Source organism: Meleagris gallopavo, chromosome 5, assembly GCF_000146605.3.
Source record: "Meleagris gallopavo isolate NT-WF06-2002-E0010 breed Aviagen turkey brand Nicholas breeding stock chromosome 5, Turkey_5.1, whole genome shotgun sequence".
Classification (NCBI taxonomy): domain Eukaryota; kingdom Metazoa; phylum Chordata; class Aves; order Galliformes; family Phasianidae; genus Meleagris; species Meleagris gallopavo.
Window position 1 is genome coordinate 13,953,808 of NC_015015.2, and position 21,169 is coordinate 13,974,976.

General features: G+C 35.9%; 1 protein-coding gene across 1 annotated transcript in view; it reads right to left on the minus strand.

Moving 5' to 3' along the window:
* Nucleotides 1-21,169, minus strand: part of MUC5AC (mucin 5AC, oligomeric mucus/gel-forming) — a 217,213-nt gene that overhangs the window by 26,495 nt on the left and 169,549 nt on the right. Inside the window, exons 68-82 of the mRNA XM_010711134.3 lie at nucleotides 12,255-12,348; nucleotides 10,301-10,372; nucleotides 8,586-8,657; nucleotides 7,948-8,209; nucleotides 6,842-6,956; nucleotides 6,344-6,434; nucleotides 5,834-5,946; nucleotides 5,104-5,320; nucleotides 4,640-4,765; nucleotides 3,682-3,799; nucleotides 2,916-3,054; nucleotides 1,602-1,712; nucleotides 1,121-1,190; nucleotides 554-691; nucleotides 305-469 (exon numbers count right to left, since the gene is read on the minus strand). Of these exons, the coding sequence (XP_010709436.2) occupies nucleotides 305-469; nucleotides 554-691; nucleotides 1,121-1,190; nucleotides 1,602-1,712; nucleotides 2,916-3,054; nucleotides 3,682-3,799; nucleotides 4,640-4,765; nucleotides 5,104-5,320; nucleotides 5,834-5,946; nucleotides 6,344-6,434; nucleotides 6,842-6,956; nucleotides 7,948-8,209; nucleotides 8,586-8,657; nucleotides 10,301-10,372; nucleotides 12,255-12,348 (1,903 nt within the window). The remainder of the gene's footprint in view (nucleotides 1-304; nucleotides 470-553; nucleotides 692-1,120; nucleotides 1,191-1,601; nucleotides 1,713-2,915; nucleotides 3,055-3,681; nucleotides 3,800-4,639; nucleotides 4,766-5,103; nucleotides 5,321-5,833; nucleotides 5,947-6,343; nucleotides 6,435-6,841; nucleotides 6,957-7,947; nucleotides 8,210-8,585; nucleotides 8,658-10,300; nucleotides 10,373-12,254; nucleotides 12,349-21,169) is intronic.

Consider the following 21,169-nt stretch of genomic DNA (forward strand, 5'->3'; position numbering starts at 1 on the left):
TATACACAGCTTTTTTCTTGTATGACAACCAGTGCTTTCCAGGAATAGATTCCTCGTATGCTGTATGGTTCCAGTTCCCCTTAGATAAATTGGCAAAAGCAACACTGGCTTTCTTTAGCCAAAGGAATATTTTTGAAGATCTAAAATATTGAACTACTTACTAGTTATTAATTGATAATTTCTAGTGTCTGCTGAGGAAAATAGCACGTATATGCAAATGGTCCACTGTTACTTTGGCTAAATGCTTTATGGTTGATCAGCTCATTTCTTCTTTTATCTTAAAAGGGAACAGAAAAGAGCTTACCATTTTCTATGCTGAGAGTGCAGGGGTTCTCAAAGGTAATTTTGGCATCAGGACAATCAGCCTGAGTTTTCCAAGTATTGCCAAAGGCAGCTGAAGTACCCTCTATTACACCACTTGTGGTTCTGAAGTCATCTGTCTGGATGTCATTGAAGTTTCCACAGAGACCTAGAGGGAAGTAGAGAGGCTGTGAAAGTCTCCTGCAAAATCAAGCATGCTGATGAAGGCAGTTATTAGAGTAAGATCACTTACCACAGGTCTGCCCTTTCTGTGATGGATCTAAGTTTATAAAAAGTTGCATGAGAGGTACAATTTGAATCTGCAGCTGAAGACCAAAAGTTGTTTGTAAAATGATGAAGAATGATGATGGTCTAAAGATCGTGACATTTGCTGTGGACAAAGAGGAATAATTTCATTTAAGATAAACAGTTGAAACAACTTTTCACTATACAGAATTACACAGCTGTGTGTGATCTTAGTTGTTGAAGAACAGAAAAAAAAAATTATATATATATATATATATAGGATTTCAAATCCTGCATCAAGATGGGCTGCCTTTACTTTAAAGAATGAGTATGCAAAAAAAACTTTTCTATCAGCTGTTCTAAAGTGGAGGGAAAGGCATACATTTCTGTCTAAAAGAACACCTTTGCTTGATGAAAATGTTTAGCATGATTTAGTTGTAGGCTCCAGTACAAGAGTACAAGCTATTCTGTCATTTAATGGTTTGCTTTCTGTTCAGGTGCAGCAGTATCTGAGAAGAATTGGTAGGATATTCTCCAGTGAGAAACATCACAGAAGTCTTCGAAAGGATCTTACCTGCAGAGAAGGGCAGCTGTGTGTAGATCATATTCACAAACACACTGCCAGAAGGCTGGATCACAATGTTCTGTCCACAAAAAAAGGCAATGATTATCAAGCATGCTTAAGAAAGGTAAAACACTTTCCAAATGTAGTATATCTAGTATTATTCAAGATAAAGGAAAGGAGTGGGGGAGGGAAAAGGGAAGAGGGAAGTTGGTGGACTCCAGCTATGGTGATTTTCAGATTCCCTTACTATTTCTTTTATCTTTACTATAGAGATCCATTGATGGCTAAAACAGACAACTAAATGACAGAAAACTATGAGGATTTTAACTTCCAATGTATCTGCTTTGTTCCTTTGAAAAATTGAATCCATTTTCAAATGAGATAAAACAAAAAATCAGTCGGTGCTGTTATGAGTCACTTGCATACTACTTGCATATTAAGATTGGAAAATATCACTGCAGAATATTAGCTGTTTGCATTTGCTACTTACAGTTTGTCCTCCGTTTAGACTGATGGCTACGCCCTTGAGGCAAGTCTCAGTGTCAGTGAGACCACACTTGTGGATGTCACCCAGAACAGTGAAATCATTGCTGTCACAGAGCTAGAAGAAGACAACAAAATAAGTCCATTGTATTAGAAAGATCACACTCAGTGGGTTTTGGGTTTTTTTTGCTTTTTTTTTTCTGTTTGATTTTTGTTTGTGTTTTTTTTTCCCCCAGATTCTGTTCTGTGAGCTGTATTCGAAGTGTGCCTAATGGCCAAGTTATTACAGAGAAACACACAGAGCTCATTTTCTTGGTGTTAACAATACTAAACTGAGGAGAGCTGAGATGTGAAATTACAGCCATAAGAAAATTTAATGTTAAAATTTAGGGCTTTTTAGATCTTATCTATACAGGTTGAAGGTTTTGGTGTACTTCCAGGGCACCCTGAATCTAATTTTACATGCTGATGCCAAAAAGAAAGTTTAATGTGTAAATCTGATCTATGCTCACATTGTTGATCCAGCCCTATGCTTGTGATTTTTGCTGAAAAGTTTCATTGATTCTGTCTAATCTGTTTCTGAATTTTGTCATTCTAGCTCATCTAAGTGTTTATGATTTTCTTTCCTGGTAACATTCAGCTTGAGCTTTTTCAGAGTAGGTTTTATTTAATATAAAGCCTTCAGGAAATTGATTTTGCATTATTCACCCAGTACAAATCAACAGCCAAATACACACTGCATTCTGAGATTTGAAATCTGTAATCATTAACTAAGTAAGTATGAGACATACTTACTCAGGATTCAGTCCTTACTAATTTAGCAAGTCCGGTAGATCTTAAGTGTTTTTGTTTTTTTTTATGTATATATAATTATAATAAAAATTATAATTAAATTATAATAAAAATTATATATATAATCATAATTTTTTAATGTATATATAATTTCTGATGCTGGTTTTAGAGTACATGTATGACTTCTTACCATTTTGCTTTCAAATTCTAGTGTATTCTGCATTTTCTCTTTCTCAGAAAGAGACAGTTACGAAACACCAGACAGGGAATATTCAATTAAAAAAAAGGAAAGTGTCATGAAAACTAAAAACTCAGTGCAATTCTTAACTGATGATTAAATAGATAAGAATACTAAAATATATTTATTTTCTACAAAACCATCAGAAAGCCCATTTAAGGTTCCACATATTTCCTTTAAGTTTCAGAAAATTGCTGTAATTGCCTGTAGTTTAAATTAAACATTCTTGTATTTAATGAAAGTGTTTTCCTTTAGCAAATTACTTTAGCAAGGAATGTGACTCCTTTTTACCTTGGTTAGGACATAGCTACAATCTCCATAGAAGGAATAATATTTTTCATCAAATGTTGTAATGTGGGAGCCTCCTTCAATGCTGCAAGTCCCTGGACATGACTGGCTGACACAAGTCCATTCACCCCCAGCACAAGTACTGAAACGAAGAAGGCATTCTGTAACCTTAGTAGTGCATGTATAAATGAAATTAGACATAAGGGCACCTTAATTTTCCTCATGAATCATTGCTGATCATGCTGCCTTCTGGAGAAAAGAATACTTACAAAGAAACCATATTTCTTTGAAATCTCAAAAAAAGTATCATTAATATAAATGATGATTATATTAATATTAATATGTTAATACCATTTATATTAATGATATTTTTAACATAGTGTTTTTTATTTCCAGTTGTTGGGCAGAATTAAATTCCTTTGAACCTGGTATTCATTTTGTTACACAGTGCCATGAAGGATGCGACATGGTAATCACATCTGTAAATGGCTTTTCAGCCTCCACAATTTGAGTTTGATTGTTCCTTATAACTGGTTAGTCTTGACATCGCAACACCTTTATCTAAACTTAAAATTGTGCTTCTGAGTCTGAAGAGAAAACAGATTTGAAAATCCACTTAAAAAGTTATCAAGGAACTTCAGTTAATAAGTGAAGTATTATTTCATATTTACTCATTTCTTTTTAAGGAGTAATTAGTAAGTTCTTCCCTGTCTCGAAAACATATAGGTAACACCCCTAAAAAAGATGTATGAGAAAGGGGCTATGTTACCATGATCTGCATTTAGATGAGAAGGAGGTACCAGGAGCATAAGTTTCGCCTTCATAGGTACAGTGGCATTCCTTACGGGGAATACAGCCAGCACCATTAATGTCATCAAACACCATTCCTAGGGAAAGAAACAGTCTGTTAGTCATTCTGTGCACTACAGAATCTGCTTTTGTCTACATTATCTGTCAGAAGTATGAAGTGTTTTGCATTTCTCCTGTACGTGGAAAATGTGAAGATCCTTAAAATAATAGAATGCCAGCTATAGAGGGAATGAAGGAGCTATATTTCATTGAAGCCTATCTAAAATCCTAGGATGATCATAAGGGACTTCTAAGTAAAATCCTTTCTGTTATAGGCTCCATTAGATTGAAATTAGGATTAAAACTATTAGAGAGTAAGATGGAGTAGATGTACCATTTATAACATTGCCTGGGGACATATTTGGCTATATATATATTTGCTGTACAAAGTCAGAGAATTATTTAAGAGGCGTCAGTGTTATTGTATAAACAAGTGATGGTGAATTCTGTGAGACATCGCTGAAGATGTGCAAAGATCTACAATGGGAGAAGATGTCCATCACTCAGAATGCCAACAATTCTCAGGCACAGAAGCCAGCACAAGGAAAGTAAACACATTTGTTGGGTATGGTACTCTGGGTAACCACACCTAGCTTTGCTAACAGTAGGAGTTACCATTGTGGACAGAGTGTAATTAAGCATTCTGCGCATTCAGTTAACTGCATGTGGATGCTGAGAACATTCCCTTACCATTAGTAGTAAAGTATCTTATACAGAATTGAGTCATTATATACATGTCTTAGGACCATTTGGTGTTTAAAAGGTGTTTTTATAACCAGGGTAGAAGTAATGTATGTATGTTGAGGAAGATAACAACAGCAATGACATAACGTGAATAGATAGAGTAAGAAGGGTATGAAGGGTATGAAGTAACTTGCCTGGAGGACAGGTGCAGCCATCTGTACAATGATCTTCACAAAGTGCAGATCGTTCGGGGTTGCTGCAGGTGTCGGAGCAGGGGGAGCCACACTCCTGGTGTTGCATGTTGAAAGGACATGACTTGGCTGAAAGTAGAAAGAGTAGTATGATGCTGGCTTTTCCTTTGGAATGTTGAGAAAAAGTGTATTTAATATCTAGAATGTTTTCTGGCAAGATGTAATGGACAACATCCAAGTGTAGGTTGCAACATTTTAGACCTTCTGATACATATTGAAAATGGTAATGCAAAATCCTCTAAACCTTCATATCCATGAAATCTTGAGTATACTCAAGTGTAAGCTGATTTCATGAAAATTATATGTATCTTTAAATGACTGTCTTCTTCAGAAGAAAAATTAGATATTAGAAGCTTACTGTATATAGGTAGGCAGCGTAAGTGGAAGTCTCTTCTGGAGATACTTACGACATAATTCTGAGGTTCTCCAGTTCAGAGGTTGTCCACCTGCATGGGCACACTGCCGGGAGTATTCAGCAAAGGTGTTGCACATGCAGAAGTCGGCCATAGAACTATCACAGTGGCATAGGTCTTGTATGCAAGTTTCAATGTAGTCCTGAACATCCACAAGTGCATTACAGCTTGTGAATGCTTCACTGGTTAATACTGTCTTGCAGATAGAAGCCTGGAAAGGAAAACAATGAAATAGTGTTTAGAAAACATGGAAATAGTTATTTCATTTACGGCATGAAGCAAAATAAATCAAAAGTCCATCTGGTCCAAAACCCCGTCCAACAGTAGCCATAGGCAAGTGTTTAGGGAAAGATCTATTTAGAAGCTTAGAAAAACATTATCACAATAGGACTCATGAGACTCCCTTGATGGTTCCCATTTGTTGAGTTACTTTCTCAAGTGACTCTGCAAGCATTGTATAGTTTCCTTGTGTTTAGACGTCTACAGTAAATTCTTTTTTCATTTTAAAATGTCCAGTTTTCTCTTGAACTCATGTAATTTTTATTTTCTTTTGCATTCACGTTAGCGAAGAATACTACATTTGGGAATCTTTTTTTTCCAGACCCATGTCTGGCCATATTCATGCTGTATTTTTACCTATCTTAGCAGATATTCTCCAAACAAAGAGAGAAAAGTATAATGTATGTTACTCTGAAAAAAAAAATTCTGAAAGAGAGGTTCTTACAAATTCAGATGAGCAGTTCATCAGAACAGCGGAAGGAATAGGATCATCACACTGCTCTGTGGGTCCATCTATCTTCTGCCTATTCCCAAACTGCACAGCAGTCAGTTTTGCATCTGTATAAAGTAGACAAAGTATTAGAATGATATTTACTGCTTTACTAGTTTCTTCATGGAGGTGTTTTCTTTTGAGATACTACTCATTAAAAACAGTGATTACCAAATAATATCACATAATATAGTGATAGGCAAAAGGAGGTGAAGAAGGCGTATAAGGGTCTGGAGCCTAATAACTGAAAAAAAGTAGAAGGTTACATTGTTTTAAAAGATCTAACAGTGGTGGAAACACCTGAATACATCTGAAAGCTGTGACTCTATTATGTGTTAAAACTGACCTCATAAAAATACCGACTGGAAGATGTATCATTAGTTTGGAAGTTAATATAACCGACATCCTATACTGCTAAAATGAGGACAAAAGTTCCAAGGCGTAATAATGCTTTTTATTACTTACTCTGTGAAATAAACTCATTGTTAGTTGGAATTCCATTGAAGTCCCCACAGAGTCCACAAGTTTGGTTGGCATATTTCTTATCTAGTTCCACCTAAAAGAAATGAGGAAAGCAAGTTTAAGTTCACAGTAATGTCAACCCTGATGGTTAGAAACACTGTCCTTATGTAGTTAAAATTTGACATGGGTGTGCTGGTGCGGACTGTAAGATGTGGAAGGTCTATGACCACCATGAAAAGCTTCATCTTAGTCTAGCCCTCAGACTGTGAACATCTGAGTATTTCACTGTAAGGTGTGAACACTATAGTATGGGTTTATATTATTCTCAGTGGGAAAAAAAATAAAACCAAGAAAAGGCTGGAATATAGATTTGTATCCATACTGAACATAGATATAAATCCATAAAGAATTAATGTCTGCTTGACTATTTAAGATTGTAAAAATTTAAATGGACTTTCTTCTAATTACAGGCTTTCTGTCACATTTTGGATATTTTCTTACCAGGAGGGCATCCTCTTCATTCCAGAGGAAGATCAGTCCTAACTTGGCAGAAACTTTCAAATAGTTGTTGCTTCTCTCTATCAAGACTCCCATATGGCTGTAGGGCATCTGAATCCTGAGAAAAGATCATCATAATTCAGTGGGAGCAGGGACATAATATCCATTGAGTATGCAAATTGATACCAATTATCACTCTTTGAGAAGCTTCAGTACACAAAGTTGTGGAAATTAGCCAGAGCAATAACTAAATACAGACAGCTCAAATTTGTTAACATTTGGCTATTTTGATTGTTTCCTTGTCCACAATAGATCAGCCTTGCTTTCCCTGCTGTTCCTTTTGCTATTTCTGTTAAAGGTAAAATGTTGGCATGACACATTGATCAAAAAAAGTGCTGGGATATCTGTTTTGCAGGCAGTATGCTTCAGAATATTGCTGAATACTCCTTTAAGCCCTTGATAATGAAGGGATAGACTCTTTAGGCTTTCTGTGACGAGTGCCATTTGTAAAGCTGTATCCAAAATAACCTTTAGTCTGTCTTGCTGTAAGTAGTTGCCATAATACACAGATCACTGTGAGATAGCTGTCCAAATATTTACCCAAACATTTGAACAGGTTTCACACCTTTTGCCAAAGTCAGTGCTACCATTTCTTCAAGAGATGGAGGTTCCCAGATTAGCTTATTTAAAATAAGCTCAGGTGCAATCTGTAGTTGCAGTGCAAGTCCAGGAACAATAAGAAATTCCTCACGGGGCTCCTATCTGGTAAAATTAATGACAGGTAGAAACTTACAGGGTGGAAAGGCCAATATTTTGGCTGAATCCAGCTTATACTATTAACTGCATATATAGACAGTTGTTGCAATGGGGCTGCATCTAGGATACAGCTCCTCTGAACAAAATGCACACAAGGATAATCTGCAGAAGTTGCACATAGCTCACTGTCAGGCACTCTAATTTTTGTTGTTGCCTCAGGAAGGACCAGAGCCCTTCAGCTGGCTGGGAGCAGTATCAGATCGGATGAAGAAAAGGGATGCTTGCTCAAAGAGCCTTCAGGGAGTGATAGCAGTCCCGATAATTTCAGTTCATAGTAGAAGATGTGAACATACTGTTTGCCATTGACCAGGACAGAGGCGCGGGTCAATTCAACCACTGCTCCTTCCAGCCTCATGATGACGTGAGTGATCACGGTAGCATTTTCCACAATGGTGCGCCTAATCTGGATATTGAAGTCCTCATAGGGAGATTTGCAGTTGGATGCAAAGATGTAATTGCAGACCCCAGGGAAGTAAAAGATGTCCCCATCGAAGTTCTTGAAGTGGAAGTTACCCCATGTACTGCATACACGGCCATTGTGAGAGGGGTTGCCAGCTGCGGATTCAAAATGAGCCATCAGAATTTTCTGCAATTTGCTGTAGATACCCTCCATTTAGTTCCTTTGGTGAGGTATATCACCATTGTTTTGAACACATTTAACTTACTTTCCTGGAAACAGTGCGTGTGATTTATCCCAGTATTTCATATATAATATTTTTCCCCAGTTTCATCATATTAACAAAATATAGGCTGGAGATCATGCTGCTTGTAGAATATCTCTATTACTTGATTAATTGATTATTTTTCTGGTTTGTTTTTTATTTTATGAGGCTGAAGGATCTTGCAAAATTTATGAATCTGTTTAGTTCAATCCAGGTTTTGTGTGGTACAAATATACGCATATCTGAGCCATGACATTTGTTGCACTCACCCTTTACTTTCAGTGTGTTTTGAAGAGGTGGGATGAACGTCACTCCATGGGATTTGGAAACTGGAGAAAGATCTAGGAAAAAAAAAAAAGTCAAGTTTAATCTCATGAGAAATCCTGAAAAATGGCTAGAGATTGCTTAAGTTTCTTTAGTCATATAACATTTCCTGGTACTAGTTACACCCTAGTGAGAATTTCCACAAGGTTTTATTGTTGCTTTTCATGCAATGCTCTGTATTCTATCTTTCCGTGTGTTTCATTAGTATCCAAATCTCAAAGACAGTGCTCTTTGGCTATAGTTTTTATTTCCATTATATGTTTCAAGACTCCTATCTGATGCTGGCCTTGCTAATCTAAGCTCAAAAGCATCAATGTAATCGCTAGATTGCTGTGTTGTAACAGTAGTGGAGAAAAAGCCACGCTAATGTCAGTATCTGAGCCTTCGCCCCTCAGTACACTCAGAAACAGAAGGCTACTGAAGAACCTTAGAGGATGAAAAACAACAGCTTTTTTTTTCTGAACCTAGTCTCTTTCTCTCTGGTGAGGGTGGAACTTTGCACAACCAGCTGTGAGCAGGTTTTTTTGTTTGTTTGCTTGTCCTAAAAGAAAAGCTGTTTAAATTCTGTAAAGCTTTAATCATTTGCTCTTCATGCAAAGACTTCTGTTCATAGGATCTTGCCTTAAATTTTCTATGTCCAAATCCAATGTTTTCTCGATAGCTCCAGCTATGAAGGGGATAGAATACTTAGAAAATCTACTATATATTTTCTTTACATCAGAGTTTGAGGATTTGCTGCAGTTTTTCCCTTGACGGTATAAAATTGTAGAACACAATGACTTTCAAATTGTAGGCTGTGAAATATCAGCAACTGACTTATATGTTTAGATTAAAACAACACTAGGAGACATCCATAATTTTAGAAAAGCAGTTTGGGTAAGTCTTGACGTAAGGATTTTAAGAGAAAGCACATATACTACCTTATTTGATAATCTATTCCAATAACTGAATGCACTCTTATGAAATAATTTGAAATATACTTCCAGTTTGTGTTTAGTATTTTTTTAATTCCCAGCTAGTGACTTCACAAATTGCTGATAGCAGTGCAGGCTAAATGGTTAATTATTGCAGCATGTCATCACCAATACACCAGCTGGCATTTTCTCTTTTCACCCTTGTTTTGCTGTGTATTGTTACTGTGTTCCAGTATGTGTCATAAAACCGTTTCGCATACATGATGATTTAGTGCTTAATCATTCTAATCTTTAAGGTAGTTACAGTTCTGTTACTCTCACTTGTGAGTGATACGATCATATTGACATAGCATAAAAAAATGTATCTTTTATTGCCTTCTATCAAATACTTTGGTGATATGTATGTATACACACCCCCTTCTGAAAATACACTTTTTGATAGAAAGTATGTACCTTTCATGAAGTTAAAGATTAGATAATTGTATCACGTCAGTTGACCAGATCTACTGGGCTAGATCTCAGAAGAAGGTAGTTCTCCCAGGAACTGCTGGGACTTGGATATTTTGTAGACAGATTTTTTTTTTTCTCTCTCTCTCTCTCCATTTGATTTATTTATTTATGTTTGCTGATTTATTTGTAAAGGGAAAGTGGGTTTAAGCCATTCTAATCCCAGTCTAAGAATCTGGATTTTTATCAGTTTAACTTGGGATAAAATATTAGAAATATGTCAGCATAAAAGTACTTACTATTTTGTCGCTGCAGGAATGGTGGAGAGTCATAGTTCGATTGTGATTGTTGCTCATTGCCCTGAGCTTGAACTGCACCAAGGAGAGTGAAAAAGGAAAGTGTTAATGTTTAATTTACATGAGTTCCTTCATTATTTTCTTTCAACTACGTTTGTTTAAACTTGCAGTTTATGTATGTAAAAATTGGCAAAGCTATGTTTGTGTGCTGGGGGCCAAACTTACATTAGGACCTGTGCTCCATGCAACCATGGTGGCCCTATACCCCTCCTTGAACTATTTTTTTCTGCAGGCTAATGAAGTACTACTGCAAGGAAGCTATCAAAAATGTGCTAGTGAGAATTTGAGCAGATTCTTATTCTTTGTTGTATTCTATTAATTGTTGTAATATCACCCCAATACTTTGTTACATTTTTCAGATAAATGACTTAATTTTCTATTTTATGATTGGTATGTCCTTTAGTCATAAGTAAAACCCTTTGTCTATCCAAAGGGCTTTAAAAACAGTCCAGTTTGTTACAGGACTAATCCATTTTTGAAGTGGAGGAGAAATCTCTATCTTCTCTTACTGAAAGCCAAAGTTACTATTTATTTTACTGTTTAAAGCACTTTTTATAATAAGCAGCAAAAGAAAAATAAACCTACAAGCCACATAGAAAGAAATAGGCCCCCAAACAGAGCTTTCTCTTTCCAGCTGTGAAACTGTTTTTGAGTCCGTTCCCCTTCAGCTTCAAAGTAGAGATACACACAAAATCTGTAGGGCCCAGGAGGCATTTTAACTTGTTGAGAGTTTGTCAGATACAAGGCAGGTTGCAGGAGAGGCCATGGCAGCTGGAGAAAACTACAAAGGCAGGCCAGGCCAACTGTTTTCTGTGTCCCACAGCAGGGCAGTCCATGGGTAGCACCACTAGAGGGGCTAATACTGAAATTAAAGCTGAAGGGAGCTCCATAAATTCTTTCCTTTTTGCATCAGCTGGGAATCTGCAGCTAGGGTTGGAAGGATGTATTGTACCCCTTTTGGAGATGTGAACCAGTCAGTGCTTCTGAGTTCCTCACCTCCATTCCATATCTTTAGAGTGCTTTTTCTTCTTTTTCCATGCCTAGTATGGCTCCAACACTCTGCCTAGTGCCACATGCTTCCCAGTTTCCCCTTTCCGTTGCATTGTATGGTAATGCTACAGCTAGCCTTCTGATGGGCTGTTCTTAGACAGCACTACTTTTTAACAGAAATTAGTATGGAATTATCTGTTGCTAGAAAAATATAAAGTAATTCAATAGGATTTACTTCTGAAGCTAAAACACACTAAAAACTAAAACACTATTGTCACCTTAATCTTTAAAGGAAATTGACAGGTGGAATATGAATAAAAAAGATTTCTACCCATTTGTGAGTATTAAGTGCTTTTTTGTAATATTTAAGGCAAATCTATTTGTTTTTGCACCCTGAAAAAACAAACATCTGCTCTAAGCTTATGTACAATCTCATGCTTACGGATAAATGACATTTAAAACATAGTGTACAACATTTTTCATGAAAAATCTCTACCATATCGTTAGCTGATAAAACAACAAAAAAGTATTTCATAATGCAAGCAGATTCCACTCGTTTGTTCTTTTTTAAATGTGTTTTTCCATCTTTTGGTTTGTGCATTTATAAAAGAGATAGTTTCAAAGGCTCACATCAGAAGTTAAATGCCAGTCTTAAGGTACAGTGGTAGAAATACGAATTATTTCAGATTTCAAATGCAGAAAATGTGTTAAGAACATGAACTAGAATATGAACATTGAAGACACTTAATTTCCTCTTTTTAGGAAGGAAAGGATATGTAACTGAGAAGAAAATTTTGCATGAAGGTATACATAAGCTCCCCAAAGCCAAAAAAAAGGGTTTCAAACTCTGAAGCAGGTCATAAATTCTTTAAAACTGTAAAAATGCCAAGCAAGTAAATCCTCCTACCTTTGATCTGTATGTAGGCAAGTGCTAGTATTGATATCCATAGTGGTATTTGTGTCCCACTACCTGTGCCCATCTTCTGGAAGTCCGGTAGAAACTACCGAACAACCTGCCTCTGAGGAAGTACTGGTCTGCTCCTGAGTTTTATATAGTGAGAGAGCAAGTTTTGGCTCAGCTCCCAGATTGCTTCACAAGGTCTTTAAAAGGTGGGGCTTCAGACGTTTTACTTTTCCTTTGCAGGTGCACAGGTAAATAGAGGATGCTCTGACTTCCCTATGGTATTTGCACTCTAGGAGGAGTCTTCTTTCTACAAGTCTTGCAGATGAAATGTCAAGAGGTGAACAGGAAAAATTTTGCACAGACTTAGTCCTACAAAATTGTTAATATTGTAAGATAAATGTAACTTAAGGGATTTCTGAGTGACATTTGAGCAGGACCTTGGAATGAATAACTCCACAGTTTTATAATTTTCCTCCTTATATTTAAAGATTCCAGCTTCTCAAAAAAACTCAAGTCTGATCTGACAAAAATTTTTAATGAGTTTTCACCTTTGTATGTAATTACTTTGCTTGTGAAAATGAGAAATATCAAAAGCCATCTAAGGTCAGCATTTATCCACAGGATTATATAATGAAAATCCTTCAGCTTTGGACAGTTGGTAGTATGAATCCTTTCTTGAATATTCCTTCTTCTCACATATGCAATTCTATTGTTAGTTCAGCAGTTTCTCCTCTTTGTAAACATGATCTCAATCTCATAATCAATGAGATTGAATTTTAGAGTTAAAAATATATATTCATTTAACAATTAAAATAGATGTATTCTTGTTTATTGTTTTACCTAGAGACACAAAAAGACTAATTTACAGGAATATCCTTTGTAATGGTCAGTGTTTTAGGAACAATGAGAGAATGAACAAAGTTTTGTGAATATGTTAAAATATGATTTTAAAGATATATTACTATAGTGAGCTAACTTTTTAGAATGTTTTTCCCTGGGCTGTGGATAAACAGTTTTTCAGAAGGGGGATGGACTGAACAGTTCCTGTAAAGAAGAAAGTACTAAGATGTTTTCCATATTCACTGAGAACAGGACAAGATGTAATAAAGTGAAAAGCCAGGAGTGGCTTTTAGGTTAGACAATGGGGAAAATAAATTCTTTCTACACATGTGGTGAAGCACATGTTTGAGAGGTTGTTTGAGAAGACTGTTGGATTTCCATCACTCGTGTTGTTTAAGAGCAGGTTAGACTGACACCTGCCTGAGGATGGTGTCATTGTAGCTGATGGTGTATTTGCACAGAGGAATGGGCAAAATGGCCATTTTAGATTCCTTTTAACACACTTTTTTTCTGGGAAAAAAAAAAATAAAAAAATAAAAAATTAGTGTATTCTCCCTTTAGGAGCAGTTATATTTGAATAATTAACTTCGTAATTAAGAAGGGAGAATTAAAAAGCACTTTTTTTTTTTAAGTCATAGAAAGAAGCAAGAAATTATCCTATTTTTATCAAATATTTTAGAATTACAAATAAAAGTGATGTAACTAAATAAAGTTGGAAGTGTTGAAAAGAATTGGTCACTTTCAGTCATTAGTGGCAATTTCAGTGACGTATACATCAGTGTAGAGTTAACCTTAGTATTATCTGAACAAGGAAAAGAAGATGGCTACAAAATACTTGCACGTTTGGAAATGTATGCAGTTCAAAATTAAGGGAAATGTTACCATCTCAGTTATTATGAAGATACCAAGGTGAATAACTGAAAAACAAAAATTTTAACAGAGGTAGCTGGTGCATATTTGAAGTCATGATGAAAGGAAAAATAAGGTAAACTCATCTGGCTAACACACGTAAGCTTATTAAGTGATTCTGATGAAGTAACACATCATAGAGGGAAAATATACTTTATGAATCATTACGTTGCTACCACTGAAAAATCAATTAATATCAACAGTTGCTATGCTGTGGTTTCAAATACGTAGGTTAACATTTCCTGCATGTTCGGAGAAGTGTTATGACCTCTCCGAAGCCCCAGATTTGTCACTACTGATTGTTCCTTTTGTAAGCTATTATAAATAAGGCATAAACAGATTTATACTTAAATTTAATTATTTTGACATTTAAGACACCATCAGAAGCATTTGCATATATCGGCATTTTTTGTTACAGATCACATTATTCCCACACTCCTAAATGATTACTTCTTGCCAAGTTAACTTTCATTATCTGGTACTGAGACTTTTCAGAAATTATAATGAAATGTATCAAAATATATGAGATTGTGAAAATAATTTCTAAATACTTATGATAAATTAATTTAGTAGTATTAATAATTATTCAAATGAATACTTCCTCTTTAAGTTGTATTTCACCTCCATTCATTCAATAGACTTACAGAGCCAACATGGAAGAGTGTTTTTTAATTCCTCCCATTCAAGGAAAGAGAAAACACTTAAACACTGTATACTTCGAATAGATCTCTGCTCATAAAGTAGCTAGACGTTGTTTCTTGGGAGAGATCTGAAATGCCGTGACTGATGTTGGCTAGGTCAAGTGAACAATAATGTTAGCATTAGCACAATAATGTGACTTTACCACAAGTTCCCAGAGTAACCTTGCTAGTAACTAGTAGTGGTGTTTTTCTTGTCATGAGGCATTCAGAGGTGGAACAGCACTGTTTTAGCCCATTCCTTTCTTCACACCTTTTCCATAAATCCAGGTTGTCATTCCCAAGATTTTTGCATACAGAATAACCCTTCTAGTGACTGCCTGCTTCTGCCAACTATTTCTTCAGATCAGATCTACTTTGAATTAATACTGCTCTTCAATATTCCTTTCTTCTTCCTCTAGTATCCTTTGTCTTCCTCTTCCTGACATACCCACTCTCTTCCTGACTTTTGTTTTTCACCAGATTTGTCCTGCTTTTTTTGTCTCCTACAATGCATGGAAAATAGAGAGAGATGTCATTCATGAGCCTGAGAGGTTCCAACTGGACATTAAGAAAAGCTAATTTACCATGTAGAAAACAGTTTAATGTTTGTGCTTCTTGCTCAGAGTTATGGCATGCTAATAAGCATGATGAAATACAGAAATGCTCCTTTAAAACAGGAAAAAAAAAGTTATTTTCTGCAAAGACAAATCATTTAGTGCCTTTTGTGTGCTTGTTATCTGAAATCAAGCCCCATTTATCCACTTGGGTAGTTCTTCAAATCCACCGTGCTGTTCAGTGCCCATGATTTTTTATGGCAGTGTTTCCATGAAGATGTCCAGAATGCAGTTTTTAATGCAGACATTTTTAATGTTACTTACCATTTGTCCAGAAGTATAGGAGTATGTGAACAACATTGTTCTTTGAAATTTATGTAGCTATGATCTGCAATTGCAATTATTCAAAATCAGAAAATACCAGAACTTAGACTTAGCCTAACAGGTTCTTCTCTAGTATTGAGTTTTCTGATAAAATATGTTATATAATGGCACATGACTTTTCCAGAAGACTCTTGCACAGCTGAACCTCTGTGATTTCCACTTCCTGGTTAACAAACAGCAATGCTGTATTTTGTTTATACCTACTTAGTATTGGACCAGATCTTGATTACTGGTTCCTATTCACACCCTTCTCTGGTAACAGAATGACCGATTTCCTCAAATAAGTCTCTATAGTGCTATCACTTTAGCAACAGACTTCACAAATTTTAATTACCAAGTGTGCTTTTACAAAATTCAGGCAGATGAAGAAATACAACTGAAGTATGGTCAGTAGTACTGCTAAGTTTGGGTGCATGGTTGAAGACAACTTATTATCTTTTTTCAGAGTATTTAGCATTACATACCCTGTAGTATGGCTCGCATTAGTTTTGGCAGTAGCTGAATGCTCAGCATTTCTGCACATTCTGTCTCAGTGTTTCAATCTAATCATCCAGAAAATGAAGAAAGTACAATTAAGAATGATGACTATAATTCGATACAAATCTTTTGTTGATACCACAAATGAAGTTTTTGGCACTCAAGCAGCCTGGTGATATTGTCCTTGCTCTTTTCAGCATTTCCCTCTCTCGGTCACTTCAATTTTAAGTTCCGCAACAAGGAAACAAAGCAGGAAATCTTTCAAACTATATTCTTCTTCTGTACTTAAGTTTAATTCTTTACCAAAAAATCCCTACACTTCACTGAGTAATAGAAGGGGTTGTAGAATAAACAGTGTGCATCCTGCATCAAGAGGAGTATGAAAACAAATGATGGTAATGTTGTCATGTTATCTGCAAACATCCAGGATATCTCTGTGTATAGAGGGGATCAACACTTAATCCTCTTTACAGCTTGTAAACACAAACATTACAACTGTGCATACTGATATTTGCAATTTACTTTATAGACTAGAATCTGCGTGTGTATACACATGCTTGAGGACAGGTTTACATTGTGCAGTGGTGCGTGTTGCAGACATCCTACTGCTAACAACAGCCAAGATAAATTTATAGTACTAAATAGGGGCATGATGTTGCAGCTAAGTGATTTTGCCTTTTTCTGAGGCACTGACTCTAAAGCATTGTGCCTGGGACCTGAGCTGATATCTCTAAACAGGTCTATATACTTGTAGTGACAGTGCTGAACACCACTGAAAGCTGGACAACTCTGCTGTGTCCAAAAAAGAAAAAAATTAGTCTTTTGGAGCAGGTGGTAATGTTTACAGTCTCAGTAGAAAGAGAGAAATAAGCAGAATGAATAGTACAAATGTAAGTTGGTGAAAGGGATGGCTGAGTTGAGCAACACAAAATCCTGGAAGGAGCAGTAGTGATGCACAACCTCGAAAAAGTCTATGTATTGGAACTGGTGAACATCTGATATGTTTGTAATACTAGAAGGAACACACTGTGTAAAAACTGGATATATAAATTTATATGCATATACAGCATTACCACTATATGTACTTACATATACATTATCTCTATTGATACAATGAATTATACAACTGCTTCCCAAGATGCCAAGGTTTCTCTCTTCTTTTGAATTTTTTCAATTTCGTACCTTCTATAAAACACCTGTTCTTTTGCACTGATAAAAGTTCCTCTCTTTTTCCTCCTTAATAGCTTATTTTGACAGCAGGATGTTAGGAGAATCTCAGACAGTGAGACTGCATTTGTCACTATTTGTCACTGGATTGTCAGCAACAATATTGAGCCAGCAGGTTTGTTTAGTTTACTTTATTGGCTTCACTTACGTATTTTTGTGGGGTTGTGAGAAATATCTGAGGATCTTGCCCCATGCCATCTTTTCAGTATAACTAAAATTCTCTTCCTACATGGCAATATCTGCTTGCCACATTCATTTCTCAAGAGTCAGCTTCTTTAGGTAATATTAGGTTGGTCCATGGACAACCATCACATTCACACATTCAGACTTGAGTCCGGGTTCATCCTCCCTACTGCAGGTTCATTCAGTGAAATAGAGACCCTGTGGAGAATTGTGAGGTCCGATCATGTAATTGTAGGTTATGTAATATTGCGTATGCACAGAGATGGCATGTTGCAGCTTGAGATAGCCTGCAGCCTTTATTCATATAGACAATACTTTTCCAGTGATCTGAATAAGTTGAGGAGAATTTCTCATGAGAAATCCTCATTTCTCTGCTGTCACTTATCACAGTCTGCGGTTTTTTGATATTTTCTCCAAATACGCATCATGGAGGTGACTAATTGGTGTGCATGTTTTGCTAAGGTAAGCTGTCAGCATGCTTATCGTTTTGGAATGACGAAGTATGATATAAAACAAAAATGCTGTCAAACGTGAACAGCTAGACTTGCACTGTATTGAACATTAAATACGTCATTGGGTGAATTGTCTACTGACAGTTTTGGGTTTTATTGTTCAGAAAACTATGAAAATCCTTATCTGCTTTGATCTGTTGCTGTAAGTAAATGAAAACTGGTGTTCCATGTTCACATTTTTTATTTCAGAACAGCATTGAGTGAATTTGTTTCCCATGACCTGAAATGCCTGACGAAGATGGATGAGTAAATGAATCTGCTGTTTCTATTCTTATAATCAGGCTAGCTTTATCGATGACAGCATGACTGTCAGTCTTCAGCAGGAATATGATGGTGTAAACTGGTAATGATTGCTATTTCCATTGTCTATTTTTGACAGAGTATAACTTCAGCTCCTTTGAACGCTGTAAGTATTTCCGACAGAATGAAGAGAGAGTCTGCACTATTGTTAATCAGGTAAACTGAAAGAAGCTCATATAGACTTCAGAGCTAATAGGAGGCTTGGTGAGCTGCTAATTAGGAAAGAAGACTGAATTACGAACTGTTCGTGGTCACCCTAAAAACTGAAATAACTGCATTTCTAGATTCCTTAAACAATGTCAAATTCACCTAATTTTCATAATAAATTACTTACTAGAGGATAGATATACCTTTTCATTTTATTCTCCAGGTTATCAAATACTTGATTTTCTTCCATATCTCATCTGACTGTTGATATAGTAATCATTGTGGTTAGGAGAAATATGTGGAATTTTTTTGTCTTTTTTATCTTCCTGATACTTTTGTCCTGCATTACATTATCTTAAGAGTTACTCTGTGTGTAGTTAGTTCTGATACATGCTTGTGGAGTGGAGCTATTATACAGGTACAGAACAGAAAAGCTATGATTCCTTTTTGTACGCTGTAACAAAGCATATTTATTTCTTGTTTATATTGCCCCACAGCTAGCTTTTAGGGAAATATCTCTCTATCAGTTGTTCATGTGCCTTCAATGCTTTTTTCTCATCTTTTTATGATATAGTATGAGATGGAACTAGGATAGTTTGTGCTAGAATGTATTTAACTTCTTCACTGAAATATATCATTTGCGTATGTTTCAATTTCATGACTGAAATAATAGTAGATATTGCTTTTTGCTGAAAGAACTAATATTTTATGTTGAGTAAAGTAATTTTGTGGAAGCAAGTTTTTAATTGTTTATTCAAACTAAGCTCAGTGCTGCTATACTTTCCCATCTTAGTAGAATGGGAGTGTTGCTATGGTGCTTCTGGAAATTTCTGCACACTACAAATACAGAACCGCATACTAAAAAAAACATGCAATAATGCATCAAATGCAGATCTTAACTGATAATATATTACAATTTCTTTTCAGTGAAGATCAAATTGCTGAAGAAAGCCTCTCTACAGTGGAATTTATTAGAAGTTCATGAAAATGTCTATGGAGCAGACTTTAGTAAGAGGCTGACTTTTCTTGAAATTGAAAGTGGATTAGACTTTTTAATAATGTTTATCTCGGATTAATATTGACACAAAGGGTTGTCTTCCATTATTATCTTTATCAATGCAATAACATTTTTGATAGAGGAAAATGAGGAATCATTTCTTCTGTTCTTACAACTAGGAAAAAATAAGTCTACTGCAATCCCCAGAAAGAGAGAAAATATTGCTGTATGTTTCGTAGTAGACAGTGAGCTCTTAACCTTTCTGAAACAATTGCAATCCGGAACGCTGTCCATCTCTGTGTTCTCTTTCTGGCCAACAAGAAGAGAAACAGGAAAAGTAAGTTTGCTTTTATGGTGTGGATCCTGCAGTTTTGGAACTCCTTTGTATGCTCATTTGTTTTCTCTGAATCACTCATGCAAACAGGTGGAGAGCACTTTTTTTTCTTACGGTTTTTGGATTGAATTCAAGACTCCAGGAAACTCAGGTCTTCTGTACTGGTGTACTTTCAAAACACTTTAGCAGAACTCAGTGGAGCTGTGCAAAAGTAAAGTTGAGCCACACTCTTCCATTGATATTCAAAACATCTCATAATCCATTTCAAGGCTCAAAGATGTAAAACCATCAGAGATCATTGTGATAATTTTTATTGAACCAGACTACATCCTCATACATTCTTTTATCCTTTGTTTTGTTTTGTATTTATTACCAATTTACACTTGATTTAGGGCATATTTTTTAAGCCAATGTCCCTTGACTCAAAGATTCCCGATTGCAGACAGTTGTCTCCATCTGTTGATAAGCTGTTTTGGCTGTTATAAATGCAACATTGCTGAAACACAATCTTATTTTTCTGAAGGAACAGTCAAGGTGGAGAAACATACATTCATCAGCCATTGAAGAGTTGCACAGATGAATGGTACTAAAGCAGTTTGCTAAAAGACTGATGTCAAGATTTAGCTAAAGTGGGTTTGACTGCCTTGTTCTGTGAAGCTAGATCCTAATTTGAAGCAGTTGGCTTGCATTAATTCCTTGTATTTGCACTGATTAAACTAGCTGAGGAAATTCAAGTTGTTTTCTTTCTGTGATCAGTTTCCCTTATTATTACCTGGTTGTTCCAAACTGAACTTGTAAGTACTATCAGGAGAACATAATGTAAATTCTGTACATTTTCTGTACAACATTATAATAGCAGAGATTGTCAGGTAATAGAAACTGATTTCAGTGTACTTTACCAATAAAATCTTCTGATGTTCAATTAAGCTTTATTTATTGAATAATTCCTTTGCAGATATTCTCAAAGCTTACTATGTTGTTCTCAAAGCAACAAGCAAAACCTTTACTTAGCTTGCCATCAAGCCTAAAGAAAATAATGATTATGTCTTTGTTATGCAACCTAGGACCTAGTGGTCCTAGGAGATGATCTACCTTGGCAGTAAAATTTGACAGCTTACTTTTCCATGAGAGAAACAAGGGAAAAATTCCATGGACTTGTAATATGAGTCTTTTTAACCTCTTACCTGCAAAAGTCCAGAGAGAGGATGGAGGAGTTGTGTGTTAAATAAAAGCAGATTTGCAGAATTGGTTTCTTGTTCAGAAGCTTAAAATTTGGAGGTACTGAAGGGATGGTGATTTATATTGGTAAATGAAAGGATAGGGTAGAGACACCAAAGAAATGTGATCGGAGCCAGAATTGCAAATGAAGAGGTA